We start from the raw sequence: 16,566 nt of genomic DNA, 5'->3' as shown, positions 1-16,566 counted from the left end.
AAAAATACAAACCCAAAAGAATATAAAAGCACTTGCAACGGATGTGAGGATACAAGCAGTGCAAAAAAATGTTTAAAGTATGCAAGCCACCATGTAGAGAACTTCAACACCAAAAAATGTCACAAGGGATGGATTCAAGAAAGCCAATTTAATTTATGCCGACATTTTAAAACATGTGAAATAGTAGAAATGTTAACATAGAAAGAGGATGGAAAATAATAAAGTTAGAAATTAAAAAGTGAACCATCAAGTTGCATTTCTGCAGAGCGTCTGAGACAATTGAGAGCATAAAGTTTCTCACTAATTCGAGCATAGCTTCAAACCTAGTATTCACCATCCTTGTTTCCTTTTTTATTCATCTTTCTTTTTCTTTTTCTTGACCTTTTCTTTTGTAAAAAGTCAAACAACAAGAGGGAAAGCTAAATATTTTGCTGAGCAAAATTAAAACTGTTTTGGGTCAAAGAAGAGGTTCAGGTACGGCTAAAATTGCACAAGTAGTCCTAAACCTATTGGACCAGCTTAGCCCTATATTAAATTAAGCTAAGGCTTGTCTAGGCCGTGTTTGCTTACGCTTGGTACATGTTAGCTTGGGTTTGGTAGTCTCTCTTCTCTTCTTTCGCCATTCTGATCAAAGTTCTGATCAAAGACAAGGAGAGATTTGGGGCATTGAAAAACAGCAACTGTTTTGCTCAGGGAAATTGGGGGGCACTGTCAGCAATGGAGTGTCAGCAGCAAACAATGACAGCTGCTGGGCAGTAGGGAAAAAAAACATTTAAATTGCTTATCAAGCAAATGGAGAAAATAACTAATACGAAGGGATTGAGAAAGCATTTCACAATGTGGATAAAGAAGAAATTAAATAGAGACGAGAAATGAGACAAACAATAATAAGATCTGAGTTGAAGCTTAAAGAATTAAAGATAAATTGAAGCTAAATTAGCAACGGGTTAAGAGGAAAGAGATGACGTTGCAGCTCACAAGGATTACGGCGTGGGAAGTATCTTGCATGACAATAGAACAAAAGTCACCTAAGTGAATCCTAAAAGTCAATAAAGCAGAAGCAACAAAGAAATATGATGAGGACATCAGTAGACGATTCCGGCACGTCTATCATAGGAGACGTCGCAGATCGATGGCCACGATCAGGAGCATTTATTTATGAGCTATTTTTTGTTTTTCTATTTTGTGTTTTTGTATTAGTTTTATTATTTTAGTTGTGTTTGACCATTGTACCCCTATGACGGAATGTAGTGAGTTGTAGCCCAGAGGACATGTTTGTCTTTGTGTTTTCTTCTTCATGGAGGCCTATTTATAGAGGCCAAGACTTTGTATTAGGGATAATGAATGATGAATAAAATGTCAGTTTTATTTGCTTGATCTGTAAGTGAGTTATTGAGATGAGAGATCCTAGGTGGGTGAAAGCAATACCCATCAACCTTTGGAGGATTCCAAGGTTCGCGGTTCTACGATCTCTTTGTGAGTTCTTGGTTCTTTTATTTTAGTCTTCATCTTCCTCTTCCCTCTTCCCCTATACCTCCGGCAATCCCCTTCCTATCTCCCATCAACCACCGGCTTTCCCCTCCCCTTGCTCCAAACTCCGACCAAGCCAAATTCGCCAACCCCCACCGCCGGCCACCCCTTGCACTTTTTCCTTAATGTTGATTTCAATCCCCATTAAGATTTTTCTAATTCAATCCACTTAATTTTGGAAAGAGACTTCATCCTTTTGAAATTCAAAATTTGAATTTCAAAAACCTTCCTAAATTGACTATGCCAAATTAGGAAAGTTTTCAAATTTTTAATCTAATTTAATATTAAATTAGATTGGATTTCTTCACCTTTTTCCTAAAGTGAGTTGATGCATTAAGGCGCATTAATTTCCCTCCCCAAACCCCTCTTCCTCTATGCATGCCGCCGGCCCCACTATTGATCCCCTTTCCTTTTTCTTCTCTCCTCACAATAACACTACCTAATTTTGGATTTGGGATTCAAATTCAAATTTCCCTCCCATGTTTGAATTTTGAATTTCAAAAATTCAAATCCCCTCATTAACTCTTTCCTAAAATACCTCACCATAAATAGAAAAGGGATTTAATTGCTATTCAATCAATTTTGAAATTCAAAACTCTTTCCCTATTATGCAAATTCAATTAGGAAAATCTCAAAATAAATCAAAAATCTGAATTAATTTCAGATTTGATTTAAATCAAGAGTTAATCCTATGGGGCCCACAATTAATTAGTAAATCCATAATTACCCTCCTTTGTTTGGCCGGCCCCTCTCTCCTCCCTTTCTCTCTCCACTTGTCACATAAGCATCAATTAATTCCTCCCTTAATTCTCCCATAACAGCCGCCCCTTCCCCCTAGCCCAAATTTGGGTTAATTTGAATTCAAATTAATCCTCCTCCCTCCATTTAGAAAATCTGAAATCAAAACTCATAATTTTCTAATTTATTTCATCTTCCACTAAACCCAAAATACCCCCACCCACCTAACCCTACCCGCCCCTCTCCTCCCTCTTTGTTCCCAAGCCGCCGACCACCATTGTTCCAAATATCAAAGTGTCATTGTCCATGGTTAGCGGATCTCGAGCTTGACCACGGACTCGTCTACGATCAAGAGGGTTTCATCAACATTCAACAATCTTCGTTCGCCAACCTAGACTTGGAGCTCGACAATTCCGTGGAAGGATACGTGGATAGAGTTCTCTTCCAACTAGCCACTACCATTGGGGAACGCTTCTCCGACAACCAGTGGTTAATTGTTCGCCGCCCACCGAATCCTCCGAATCCGGGTAACTACCTGTTGGCCATTACTCTCGGCGCCTTCTGTTTATTAGTGACATCAGTTTTATTATCTAAAATCTTTTTCCGTTAAGTCCACTCCAAGTGAACGAATGTGAGGGAAACTCCTAGGCAAATTTTCTAATTATAAGGAGGTGGATTCATTGTTATTGCCATAAATGTTGCTACCTTTGAATTATCTTAATATTTTTTATTTTAATTGTAATTCTTTGCCTCTCGAAATCGAATACTAACGATTCCTAGAATTCTATCTTTTGGTGAAGCATTGTTAGATGGTTTGCATAACTTAACAACTTATATTAATTTCTTGCAATTCTTGAAAACATGTATGTTTCACATCATCTTGGTATCAGAGCATGGTTGCTCTTACATGTGTTAGGTTCAATTAGAGTTTTAACTTGTCATTGGTAGGCCCAACTAGTTGTCCTAACATTGCAATTATATCATTTAATGTATCGCATGTTTGCTGTCCTTTACAATGTTGCGTCATTTAGTGGACTTTTGGTGAGTCTCACTTAGTGTTTAGGTGTTGTCCTCACTCTAGAGACCTTCCTAAACACTTAGGCAACTTAACTCCCTGTTGTAGCTTGCTGTCCACACAAGAATTCTGCATTGTTTAGTAGCTATTTTAAGTAGCATTTATGATGAGGACATCTACATGAGTTCTAGCGCAAGGAGACCTGCATGATCTACGGCCATGATCTACTTTTGATTTTTATTATATTTGATGTATTTTGTTTTATGTTTTATGAGTATATTGTATTTCTTTCCATGTATGCCCTTGCTTAAGGGCCTCGTCATGTGTTAGCCTTAGGGGAAATTTGGTATTTGTATTTTCTTTATTCCTTTGGCTATTTAAGGCCTTCTCCTCTTCATGAGAGATTGATGAATGAATATTTGAATGAAAAATTGTGTTTTTTTTCTACTTCTTCTTGCATGAGAGCTTGAGAAGGGAGAGAGCTCAAGGGGAGCAAATCGCAAGGCCCACCAGTCATTGGAAGAGTCCGTGGCTCGTAGTTAAGTTAGTCTATCTTCTTGTTTGTGTTTTCCTCCAACTACTTCCCCTCCACCACAAGAAAAGCCATTCAAAATCCTTGGGTTGAAATCGAGCCTAGCCATTGCTGCCACCTCCTTGGAAGCCAGCCGCCGGCCACTCCCACGGCACCGGCCGGCCACCTTGCCGGTGATCTTCCCACACCCGTCCAACCCATCTCTCCACAAGTTTCAAATTTGAAATTTGAATTTCAAATTCTTTCATAATTTGGAATTCCAATTTAGGAAAGTTTCCATGATAAATTCCAATTTCAAATTAATTTAAATTGGAGTCTTTAATTTCTATGTCCACATCATCGCTCCAAATTGGAAACCCTCTCCTCCCTCTTCCCATTAATCTTCCCCTCTCAACATGCCGCCGGCCCCCTTGAGGGAATCTCCCTATTGATTGCTCATTTAATGTCCCACCCTATTTGAAATTGAAATTAATTTCAAATAATTTTTCTCTCCATAAATTTCAAATTCTGAAATTTATTTCAGAATTGGTTTTGAAACTCCCCTCTCCCTTCCAAAACCGCCGGCCTCCTCCCCTCTTGGCTCCCCTCCATTAATTCCCCCATTCAAGGCATTAATGCCTATGACTTGAAATTCAAAATTCAAGTCTTTTCCCTCCCAATTTAATCAAAACTGAAATTAAATGTCAGTTTTTGATTAATCTTCCCCACCCCTTTAATTCCTTCCAAATCCACTACTCCTAAGTAAGGAATTAATTCAAACACTTCCCCTCCTTGCTGGCCGAAATTCCCCACAGCTGTTGGCTGATTTTTCCTTCCCAAATCCCTTCCAAAGCTCCAGAAAAACTGCTGCCCAACATCTCAATTTGCTATTTGGAAATTCCTGCAGCAGCCCACCGACGTCCAGCCATCCCGGGAGCGACAATTGCTGTCCATATCTCAAAGACAGCCCTTCTTCCTGTCTAGAAGTTTCCCTTAGCTCAACAGGTTGCTATCCTGTTGACCACAGCAAACAAGGGTGCTGTCCAGCCGTCCAGAATCAGTCCTAGCTGCTGTCCTGAGGAGATCTAGTGTCGTCCAGCCGCCTGAAGAGACTCCCATTGCTGCTGAGTGGTTCCAGAAGTTTGAAGGCTGCTGCCCCTTCATTCCAGTCATCGTCATAGCTTCATAACTCCTTTTTTTTTTGGTAAACTCTTCACTCACTCTCTATCTTCTGAGTTTACTCTACTCGTGGTTATAATTTGATTCACAAAGCGCATGTTTTATTGCCTCCGCTAAACCTAGTATTTGAATGAGTTGTGAGAGAGGCCCTTCATAATACTAATCTTATTGTTAGCATTGGAATTTCTCGTTGAAACCACTCATGTATGCAAAGTAAGACTTAGTTGACTATTTAATGATCTCAACCTCTCGCATGTGTTTAGACCTAAGCTATTTTATCACCTTAATGTTATCTTATCGTTTACATCAATACAGGATTTTGCTTACATTGCTCTCTAAAATTTACAAGTGCAAACTTCATTAAGCAAGTTATTTTTGCATGTATTGTTTCACATCAATTTAAGTAGCATTTAGCTTGCCGTAGCTTGCATTGTTTAGCAATTAAGTAGCATTGTTTAGCTTGCTGTAGCTAGCATTTAAGTAGTTTTGTTTAGCTTGTTGTATCTTGCATTGTTTAGTAGCATTTTAGTATTTAAGTGAGTCTAACCTTTGGTGAAATATATTCTCTCTTTCTTTTAGTGGCATCTTCACTAGAAAAAGATTATTCATTTGTTATCTAGTTAATGATATTTCAAATCTTTATTATGAGCTGAACTAGATTAGCTTGAATTTTAACATCAATTCTCCTAATTGGTTGCTTTATTCAAGAAGCATTTTCTCAATCAAATCTTTAAACGTCTTTTAAATGCTTGGTGGCAGTATCACTTCTTACTCTTGGACATTGAAGATCTTAGTCAGTTTGAAGTTGGATTTCTTTAGGTGGATTGTTATTCTAGGAAAGATTCCTACACAATTTTTTTATTTTTTTCATTCGGGCACAATTTTTTCTCTTTTCTCTCATTTGGGCTTCAGGATTGTACAGATTGATTTGTGTAAATCTCTCCCGGAGAGGATGGCGCTTACTTGTTCATCAAATGCAGATTTTCTTTCAGCATTTGGACACAACTTCTCTTTCTTTGGGGTCTCATATATTTCTATTACAGTCAACTCTACCTTCTCTTCATGAAGAGACATTTTTCTCAAAGACAATGCTTGAGATATATGGTGCATTCTCTTGCTCTCAGCTTTTTAGAAAATTGGAATGAAAGGAACAACAAATGTTTTGCTAATATTATAAAAAATTATAAAAATTTTGTTTCAACAAAAAATCTGAAATTTACTTTTGGATGGAAAAGTGCATTAAACATAAGTGAAAAGCAGTGGCATTAAACAATTCAGACAAACCTCTAAAATGTCTTTAGAGCTACTGTTTAATTTTCTTCTCTCTATTTTGTTTTCGATTTTATAATTCTCTCTTTATTCTGCGGGTTTCCCCAACTTTCTGCACGCTGGTCACAATGTGATTGTTAATGACTTGTAATCTATAAATCCACTAAGTGATTAATTTAAGGGTTGATACTACTTCAAGTAATAAAATAATACTTCAAGCTTTTTCAAGCCATTTTACTGTCAAGATTTCCTTTTATGTTCTATTTATGCATATCTAAATGACAGCAGTTCAAGACATGCTTCAAGGAGAAAATAAAGAGATGTAAAAGAACAAAGCTTAGGTAAGAAAAATAGAATAGCTTGAACAACAGGAAAGATGATGTAAATAATTTCACACTCACTCGCTAAAATACCGCTTTGAAAAAGACATATGAGTCGTGAGCATGTCATCCTCCAAGGCATAATTATTACTGCACAAAAAAATTTCGAAAATTTAATCTCTGTTTTTCAGCAGTATACGATTGTACACTAACACACTTCAAGTGCAATAACATATTATATGCTCAAGGAAACTCAACAAGGAATAACATAATACTTATTTTGAAGGACTCTGTTGATAAAAATAATAATAATAATTAAGCTAATATCTAAAGCAAACTAATAAAAGAAAAGGGTTCCTTTGTATATGAATGTTTACAGATAATTCATCACCACAGTTAGTCTAGGAATAAACAGAATTCATAATAAAAAATTGTGATTGCAAGGCGCCGTCTTTCCAGACTTTGTGTGTTAGAAATTATCCAAAAGCCGGATGAGATTTCTAGGGTGCATCATCAACAATATATACTCGTTCCCTATGCATACACCTTATAAAAAAAGAGTTGAGCCTACTGTAAAGAATATTATACCTGAAATAAACTCCAATGCTTAAGTCAATAAGTTCACTAAAAAACTTAGAACAAATAAGAAATTGACTCAACTGAACCTTTCTAGAGACTGGGAGTATTTTAGAACATTACCTAAGGATAGGGTATTTTCATATTTGTTTACATGGAGGTAGTTTAATATTTTTTGCTGAACCAAACAATGAATGGAGTTAACAATTCATCACCAATATCAAAATACTCATCACTAGGGGCATTTTACTACTTCGGTTGATCTGAAGTTTCAAGGATATGGACACTTCGTCTTTAACATTGATGCTAATTTGCAAGATTTATGAAAGCAAAAACGAGAAAAAAAACATTGTCTCACCAAGGTCAGAAGTAAGTGTCAAGATTGATTGAGACGTAAGCCTTAAAAAGGCTTAAAAAGAACTCATAAAGTTTTTAAAAATTACAAATATTCTAGCAATCATCAACAAATTAGCATAGTTTATCATCATAAACTACAAAAACAAACAATAGAAATAAATAAATATCAATCATAAATCTTAATGTAATATTCCTAGAATTTGAAATTAGTGTTGCAGATGATCTTAGTTGGATAGTCAGATTTTAATTAGTGCAGCAACAACAACAACATCAAACATTTATTCCACTATGTGGGGTTGGCTTTATAAATCCTTTTTTTCTCAATTATGTTCAATTAAGAGTCAAATTCTTATTTAAATCTAAAAAAAAAAAAAAGATCATTTCTAATACTTTCTAACCAAGTCTTTTAAGATCTATCTCTATCATTTTTAACATAGGAAAAATCTAATGCACAATGCCCCTAACCGAGTCATCAGAAGACTGAGGTTTTATGTGACCAAGCCATCTAAGGAAACTCTCTAATATTATCTGTCATTGGAGCTACTCCAACCTTTTCATGTATAAACTCATTTCACATTTTGTCTCTAAACATAAAACCGCTCATCCACCTGAGCACCCTCATCTCTGCAACACTTAATTTTATTCCTCTCTTTTAAAGGTCAACATTCTGAGCCATAAAGCATTGTAGGTCCCACAACAATCTTATAAAAAATTTTCTTAAGTTTAGAGGAGAAATTTTCTATCACATGACAGGCCCAATGAACTCCACTTTAACCCTCCAACTTGAATTCAACTAATAATATTCTCGTTTATTTCCCCATCGTTTTGAACAATAGACCCGAGACATCTAAAATGTGCACTCTTTTTAATTTTTAATGACTTGATCACCCAATGTCAAAATCCCACCATCAAATCTATTTTACTAAAATTATACTTAATGTATTCAATTTTAGATATACTCAAATGAAAACCTTTAGACTCTAAGGTTGACCTCCATAATTCAAGTTTTTTTTCAACTCCCTCTGTAATCTTATCAACAAGAAGAATATCATAAGCAATAAGCATACACGAGAGTATATGCTCATGCAAATGTCTAGTAAGAACATCCATAAAATAAAGCAAAAAGATATGAGTTTAAAGCTAATTCTCGATGTAATCCAACTAAAATAGAAAAATACTTGGTCAAACAACCTTGTGTTTGAACACAACTAACAGCTCCTATATACACATCCTTATTAACATGAATAAAAGCATTATTAACTCATTTCTTTTCTGGAACTCTCCAAATCACTTCTCTGGAAACTTTATCATATGCTTTCTCTAATCAATAAATATCATATGTAGATCCTCCTTATTCTCTCTAAACTTTTCCATCAAACCTCTCCATTTTCACACCTCTATTGAAATATCATTAGGTCACATTGGTTTCCAGCACTTTATTTTCTTTAAAGCGTCTGTAACTCCAGTTTTACTAATACGACGATAACAATAAAAAATAACTATTTCATTTAACAATCTTGACTGTACATCCAAAATTAATTAGAAACCAATACTTTTTTTAAGGACATATCACTGCTCAAATGTCGTTTGAACTTTTATAAAATGTGCTAAAACATTTGTCATTTGCATATTAATCATTATAATGTACCACTTCACATGATCAGAGGTCATTCAATAACATCTTCCAAAAAGAAGGGTCTTAAATTTAAACCATTTGACCGCAAACATTTTTAAGAATCAACATGGACATCTTTTAAGAGGCTGCTAGTCCACTAATCCAAATCTGTCAACTTTTATTTGGTGCTTTGTTAAAGTTACAGTCACTTGGATAACATCTCTGGACTAAACAGGGCTTTCAAATGATCTTTTTAACCAACCAAAAAAAAGGTTTGTTTGCAAAGGTAGTTCGAGCCCTAATTCGAGTCAAGAAGACCAAGATGAGCATGGCATATCAATATTCGAGCCCCACAACTCATGTGGGCCTGCGCCCTCACATATGAGCACAAACTTGTATTAAGTTTGTGGTGACCAACAACATGCATGAGACAAACACATCTAGGCCTACACTCCACAGGTCAATAAAAAGTAGTTGTACCACCTCAACTATGACAATACCGCACACATACATTAGCTACCACCATGTTTGGGTGCCAATTAGGACGCTTGTTAAGGGGTTCGAGCCAATAGTGGTGAATTTGTACACCATGTTTTTTATTGAGTCGCCTTCTATAAGTTGTGTATTCAACTGCCATGTGACAACTTATGTATTGTGAGTTTAGGTCAAATCTTCAACATGCGTCATGTATTACACACAAGGTGATGGTGATGAGTGGTGAGCTTCAATGGAGCCTTAATAGCTAGAGGCCACTTCTTCAAATGAGGCATGAACTCTTTTCTCAATAGACACACATATTGGCAAATAAAATTGATGTTTTCGGCATGTGATTTTCTTTTCACACATTAATAATCAAGGACAAAAATACCGCACTTTAAATTGAAGGAGTTGCTTCAAAGTTATTAATCAAGAAGATAGCTTTTCTTCAACGATGGTTTCAGCTACAAAGATAAAATATAATTCATTTTTCTAAGGACAGTCCAAGAAGGCTCATAAGCTTCCCACTAGATTTCTCTCAATTTGCAAGAATACCAAGACATCATTGATGGGAGGAATATGCTTTCCATTGGCACAAAAGTTGATCAAGACCTTTGAATTCATTGGCGTTTCCCTATGTAAGTTCCTGTGCAAGGAAATCTACATTATTGTTGATTAGTTTACTTCTTTCCAGAACCATAATTGAGACATAGTTTATTTCATCAACTATTTAAATTTGAATGTACTTCCAGTAATGGAAGAAGCTTCTATCATGGTGACGCTGCTGGTTTGTACTGGGAATAACATGTTGGCTTGGCCAAAATTTCAAGATTTAGAGTTCTTGATAAAGGCTTTATTCAAGATATACAAATTTGTGACCAAAAATTGACTACCAAAGATGGATCTTTCCCGGATGTGGAAAAAGTCAATGACTTAGGGGTTGCGCATGATAATGTCAATAGGGGTCATATCTTTGATGCCAACGCATATACTGAAGGGTGCTTTCGCATACAGAGTTTGCATTATTTGACGATCAGCCCATAGAACATAAGGTGTTCTTAGATCCATTACCCTCAATGTTTTCTAAGCACACTTTCACAAGGTTAACTACTTCAGTGTGTCTGTACAAGCATAAGACTTGCCCTTTGTTAACTACTTTCACTTTTCTTGTTTTCTTTCCCTCTTGGCTATTTTTTATTGGTTGAATATAACATTGAGTTTTGTCAAAGTTACTATAATTTAGATTTTTATCTTCTGCATAAGATTTTAATCATGTGCATGCCTTTTTGTGGGTCCTTATTTTTTCTTCATAAGTTTCTAGTAAACGGATATAAGCCTTAGATTAGAATTATATTCTCTCTTTTCTGGTTCATTGAAGATAATAAATAGCTTCTGCCCTACGGAAATCAAGCTGTCCTTAGTTGCATCTAAATCTACACTAAATGTTAAAACAATATTAGAACCACAAATCCTAACATGTTCAACATCTTCATCTCATCTGTTTTTGCTTTCGCTACTAAATTTCAATTACACATCACATTTGCTTGTTGTAATTCTCTTCTTTACTTTTCTCTTCTACTAAACAATTGTGATGATGATCAAAAGATGTGGCTCATAAGAAAATCAAACATGAAGAGGAAGGTAAAAATGATTACATATCCAGAACATAATAGAATCGTTGAAGGCAAAGATGACAATAATTATTCACAATAAGATCAGTGAAGGAAAACATGACCATGATTATTATTATGAAGATGACAGTGCACAAGGTAACTAGCATCCACTCAACAAAGCTTTAAAACATAAGTGTCCTTATTATGCTGACAACCAGCAGAACAAACGATAACAAACACAAATATGCCTAATGCTCAGACCAATTGTCTTTCAACACTCCAGAAATGTCTTATTGTTCTGCTTTTGACAGCAAATCATGCAAATAACATGCACCATAGAAGAAATCTTCCACTGGCAAGATAACAAAGCCAGTATTAAACATTTGCAGCTAATGTGCTAAAAGCTATTATAATTGTCAAATCTAAAAAAATCAGAAAAGATTGGCACTAACAGAGACTAAAAGAATGGGTTCTACTTTCCATTATAAGCTATATATGGATTCTTTGAAGAAAAAAAAAGCCCAAACAAAAGACGGGCTAAAGAGTGACACTACTGTGTTTTTTTTAATTGCCTAAGTAAAGCATCTCAAACGCAGATAGAAATACATAAATTTAAGTAAAGTAAATAAATTGAAAGTGAAAGATGCATTAAGAATTTCACAGTTCATTTGGCATGAAATGACATTTGATGAAAAGCATGCTCAATAAGCATTGATGAGTTTAAGGCTTTCCTTAACAATCAAGAGGAAGACACTATAAATCATTTGCAAAAATCAAAATTAATGTTAGTTGTGGTGTTCACTGAAACAAAAAGGAATATTACTGTGCAAGCCTAGAATTTCAAAGCTTACTCAGGAACAGTATTCCATATATCTTTGTATCTTTCTGCCAAAGACTTTATCTTCTTCTCTTTATCCAACCAGCACACGTCAGCTACAGATGCTATAAATTTCTCAACATCTAGAAGGACATTTAGCGGATATCCATACATTAGCAGTATGAAAACAAGAGTAGTGTAAAATACTAATCTTCTAAAAAGTGAGAAAAATAGATAAGTAATTTGTAAAACTCGGAGTGGTTAAGATCTCAATTTTATATGTTAAAAATAATAGCATGACCATTTTCTCAATAAAAATGATAAGCACAAGGTTCGCCAGATTAATGTCCATGTCAAGCATCAGGTCAGTGGTTTGTAGAATTTCTTATTATTTTCATTGAAAGCCTCTCCTATTTCTGAAAATTAAAATTCAAAAGTCTTCTATTAGACATACCATCATCAAAATAAATCAGGAACACAACACGGTATCTATGGAACAAACTCACAATGTTCTGCACAAATGTCATACTGTTGAAATTGGTTAAGTTCATGTTGTGCAATAAGGCTTGCAATTTTAACAAACTGCAAAGGCCCAAAGTTGTTGGTATTGCAAGAAGTGGAGTGAGAGGGGTCGTATGGTACCCAAGACCAGCATCCTCCGATCACCACTTCCCAAATTAGCTTTTATGAAATTCTTTGGAAATATCTTTTGTGGTTAAGGTCTTTCTCAACAGACTTACAAGGGGATGAAATCTAGATGGAGAAAACTTACAAGACCATCTTTGTTAGAAAACTTACCCTGAAATGCAAGTTTCAAAATTGCAGATTGAAGATTAATGGCGCTAATTTCATTTGAACATGCTAAGAAACAAAAATTTATTGATAGAACCAACGTACAATGGTTAGGGAAGGCTAGAGAATGCTTGTCAGGAGGCGTTTATGAATTATCTTCATCATAAAAGGCTATGTAGTAAAAGGAGGTGATCCTCGTGATGACACATTCACATAGATCAATAGCCACACCACTGTTTCGACATAAACTAGGTTTGATTTCCTGCATATAAACTAGGTTTGATTTCCCACATATGACGCCATCTTGTGAAGGACATTTTTTGCCTACTTACCCAACAAGATAGAGAAGAGAGCATGCTGTTGGTCCCCATATCCGTTCCACAAGTCGACTGAACAGATGTGATGATAATGATGGCTAATGGATGGATTGTCATGTGAACCTATTTCGAAATGTCCTGCTTATATAAAAATATCCAAACAACATTCATTCCATGAAGCAAAGTGCGCCAATGCAATTGGAACATCGAAATTACAAAAAAAGGACACCCGTGGTCATGTCAATTGAACGCAATGACAACGATGACAACATACATAGTATCATGGGAGTTTACTTAAAAATGCCTCAATCACATTAAAAAAACACTCAAGCATCACTTATCTTGGAAGACAAGCCGCAACAATGCATCCATAGCATAAAAAAAATACCCAAAATGAACCCCTCATATCATTTGGGTCGTTGTATAATGAAAATTGAGATGCAAAAAAGAGGAACAATATTGAATTTAACAAGACTAACATGGGACTTAAAGAACCCTCCCAAATGCAAGAAAAGAGCAAAGTTGCTTCAAACAAACACCAAAAACTCCCAAGAAAACACAGTGAACTTAAATGCGATGAAATGAATCGAGATACACTCCTATTTATAGAAGGAAAAATAACTCCCTGTGAGATCGACAATGTAAAATTACATTCAAATGAACACGAACTTTGAGATCATGAAAAAATGTGATAATAGGATCATAGCTCATAACACAACGCCACAAGCCCACAGGATTCACAAAACATATACACAAGTGGAGAGAAAGCAGCCGTATAAAATTCAAAATAAACTTTATGCGCAACTAAATGACATTATATTTGTGCAAACATTTCAAATTTGTCATGCCTCAAAGAGCGTGTAAATGCATTATACAAATGCATTAAAAAGTGTATAAGTACACTAAGCAAATTCACCCAAAAACGTGTAAATGTACCACACAAATGCACCGAAGACCATGCGAATGCAAAATGCAAATACACCAAAAAAGCATGCATGCCCTCTAAATTGTATTCAAACCCTTGAAATCAAAAATTGTCATTATGTGCACCGTCAAACATGCTGAACACTCAAGAAAAAGATGAGAATTGCTGGAACTAAAAATAAGATAAATTCAAACCTGAATTTTCTCGAGAAGTATGCATCTTAAGAAGCATGTAACTGCCTCTATAAGCATCTAACAACCTTGAGGAGTATGAAATTTTTCTACTAATAATTTCATGATAAATTTTAAAAAATGTGATGTATATGTCCTTTTAAAGCATGACAACAAATCATTAAAAATCATATACCCATGTGTCCTCAAACAAACGTACTAAATGCTCAAACTTAACATCTGAGAATGCTACACATAACAAAAATAAGCTAAGATCAAATTCACTCTGCTCATAGAATCATGAACAATTCTAAAAGCAAGCAATTGTTGACCTCGATTTTGCCCAGACTTGGGCCTGGACAGTTGATTTGGTCAAATTGACCAATCCAGACCCCAAGACTCTCTCCAATGGGTTCAGTGAGTCGAGTCGAGTCTATTGAGCCTGGACTTGGACCCTGCGTCAACCCAGTTGACCAAGTTAACCAGGGTTGACCATGGGATCCCTTTAAGCCTAAAATCCATTTCAAATCAATTTCATGGCATCCAAGGCTCAAGCCCACGTCCCCCTTGACTTGATATCAACCTCAACTCACAAAGAGTCAAATGTCATATCAGGTGTGTCACTAAGATAATCTTCAAAAGATATAATGGCAATAAGGAGTGGCCTGTGTCTCCTAAACAGGTGGTTTCGCCGCAAAATAACATCGATAAATAAAGATCACGATAGTGGTCCAATGATAGGGTGGTTTACCGCACAATGTTATGATCATGGTTGTAGCCCGTACATTCCCAAATAGCTTCAACCCTTTAAGTTATGAATCATATAATGCACATAGTTAAGGTCGACTCAAAATTGACTTTTTAGATAAAAATTCATGCTTGGTCTATAAGGTTCTCTTGAACAACTCAACTCATGGTTACTTATAAGGATCCTTCAATCATTATGTGCCAAACACCTCCGCTAACTATGTAGACCAAAGTGCATTACAACATGGGACAATGGAACCATGATTTTTGATCGGGTTCATCATTATTTCTCCTACCATCCACTTTAAGCTAACGATGCTAAATGTCCATCAATCAAAAAACCAATATTGGTGCTATTATACGTTAGGAATTTAGCGCATAACGATTAGCCTTAATTAAAAGTTCTTTCATGTCACCAGAAGTGATAATAAATCATAAAAGCCATTGACTATGTGAAACCTAGAACAAAATAATTTTTCAAAAAATGAGGTTGAAATCTCTAGGCAGTGCCTTTTTTACAACTTAATCTACATTTGAAAATTTCAACCAAAATAAACTCCCTCAAAAGAGCCGGGTGCAAATTTTCAAAGCCCAAACTCTATAGATAAAAAGTCATTGCTAATGACTTTTAAGATTGCGGTTAACAACCATTTGCAAAAAAACCCTTGCAAAGCCAATTACTAATTGTCGGAGACATCTCATTCAATTCAACCTCAAAGACCACCACGGATGATTTTGTCCACCTCAGCAGCCACAAATAACCCCACAATCAAAACTTCAGCCACATCTTCTCTACCACGCACCAAAGCACTCAACTATTAAGCTTCATGATGAGGACATCCGCTCTACTTTGTTTTATGTTCACTTTTATTATTTGATGTATTAGTTTTGTTTATGATTTTGTTTTCTTTTCCACTTTTGCCCTTACTTAAGGGTTTAGACATGTGTAAGCCCTAGGGGCATTTTAGTACTTTTTATTTGTCACATTGTATTGACTATTTAAAGTCGTCCCCTCCTTCCTTGAGGGTTAATGATGAATTAAGAATGAAATTTCATATTTCTTACTTGATCTCTAAGTGAGTTCTTGAGAGGAGAGATCCTTGGTGGGTGAGAGCAATACCCGTCAACCTTCGGTGGATTCCAAAGTTCGCGGCTCCATTCCTTTCTTTTCTATTTTTTTTTTAACTTTCATCTCCCCTCCTAGCCCCTACCCGCCGGCCTCCCAAAACCCCATTCCCTTTCTTCCTCCCAAAATTGAACCCCACCCAAACCGCCTCTCCTTATGCCACTGACCTACCCCTCACCCGACCACCACCAAATCCCCAGCCAGCCCTCCCCGCCGGCCACCCCCAAGCCCCACTAACTGCCGGCCATCAACCCACTACCCAAGGATTTTGAATTTCAAATTTCAAAATCACCCTTAATTACTTTCATAAATTACGTCCCTATTAATTTGGAAAAGTTGTTTTATTTAGATTCAAATTCAAATTTGAATTCTAAAGCTTTCCATATTAATAACGTATATTAGGAAACCTCCTAAACACAATAAAATCTGAAATCAATTTCAGATTTAATGACAATCCTCAATTAAATCCTTC

General features: G+C 35.8%; 1 protein-coding gene across 1 annotated transcript in view; it reads right to left on the bottom strand.

Annotated features, from left to right (window-relative positions):
* Window positions 1-12,191, bottom strand: part of LOC110105634 (probable ubiquitin-like-specific protease 2B) — a 55,500-nt gene extending 43,309 nt beyond the window's left edge. The window contains exons 1-2 of the mRNA XM_020835214.2: window positions 12,052-12,191; window positions 6,644-6,712 (exon numbers count right to left, since the gene is read on the bottom strand). Coding sequence (XP_020690873.1) covers window positions 6,644-6,712; window positions 12,052-12,191 — 209 coding nt within the window. The remainder of the gene's footprint in view (window positions 1-6,643; window positions 6,713-12,051) is intronic.
* Between the last annotated feature and the right edge of the window lie 4,375 nt (window positions 12,192-16,566).

This window comes from Dendrobium catenatum, unplaced genomic scaffold, assembly GCF_001605985.2.
Source record: "Dendrobium catenatum unplaced genomic scaffold, ASM160598v2 fragScaff_scaffold_671, whole genome shotgun sequence".
Classification (NCBI taxonomy): domain Eukaryota; kingdom Viridiplantae; phylum Streptophyta; class Magnoliopsida; order Asparagales; family Orchidaceae; genus Dendrobium; species Dendrobium catenatum.
This window is presented reverse-complemented; position numbering and strand designations above follow the sequence as displayed.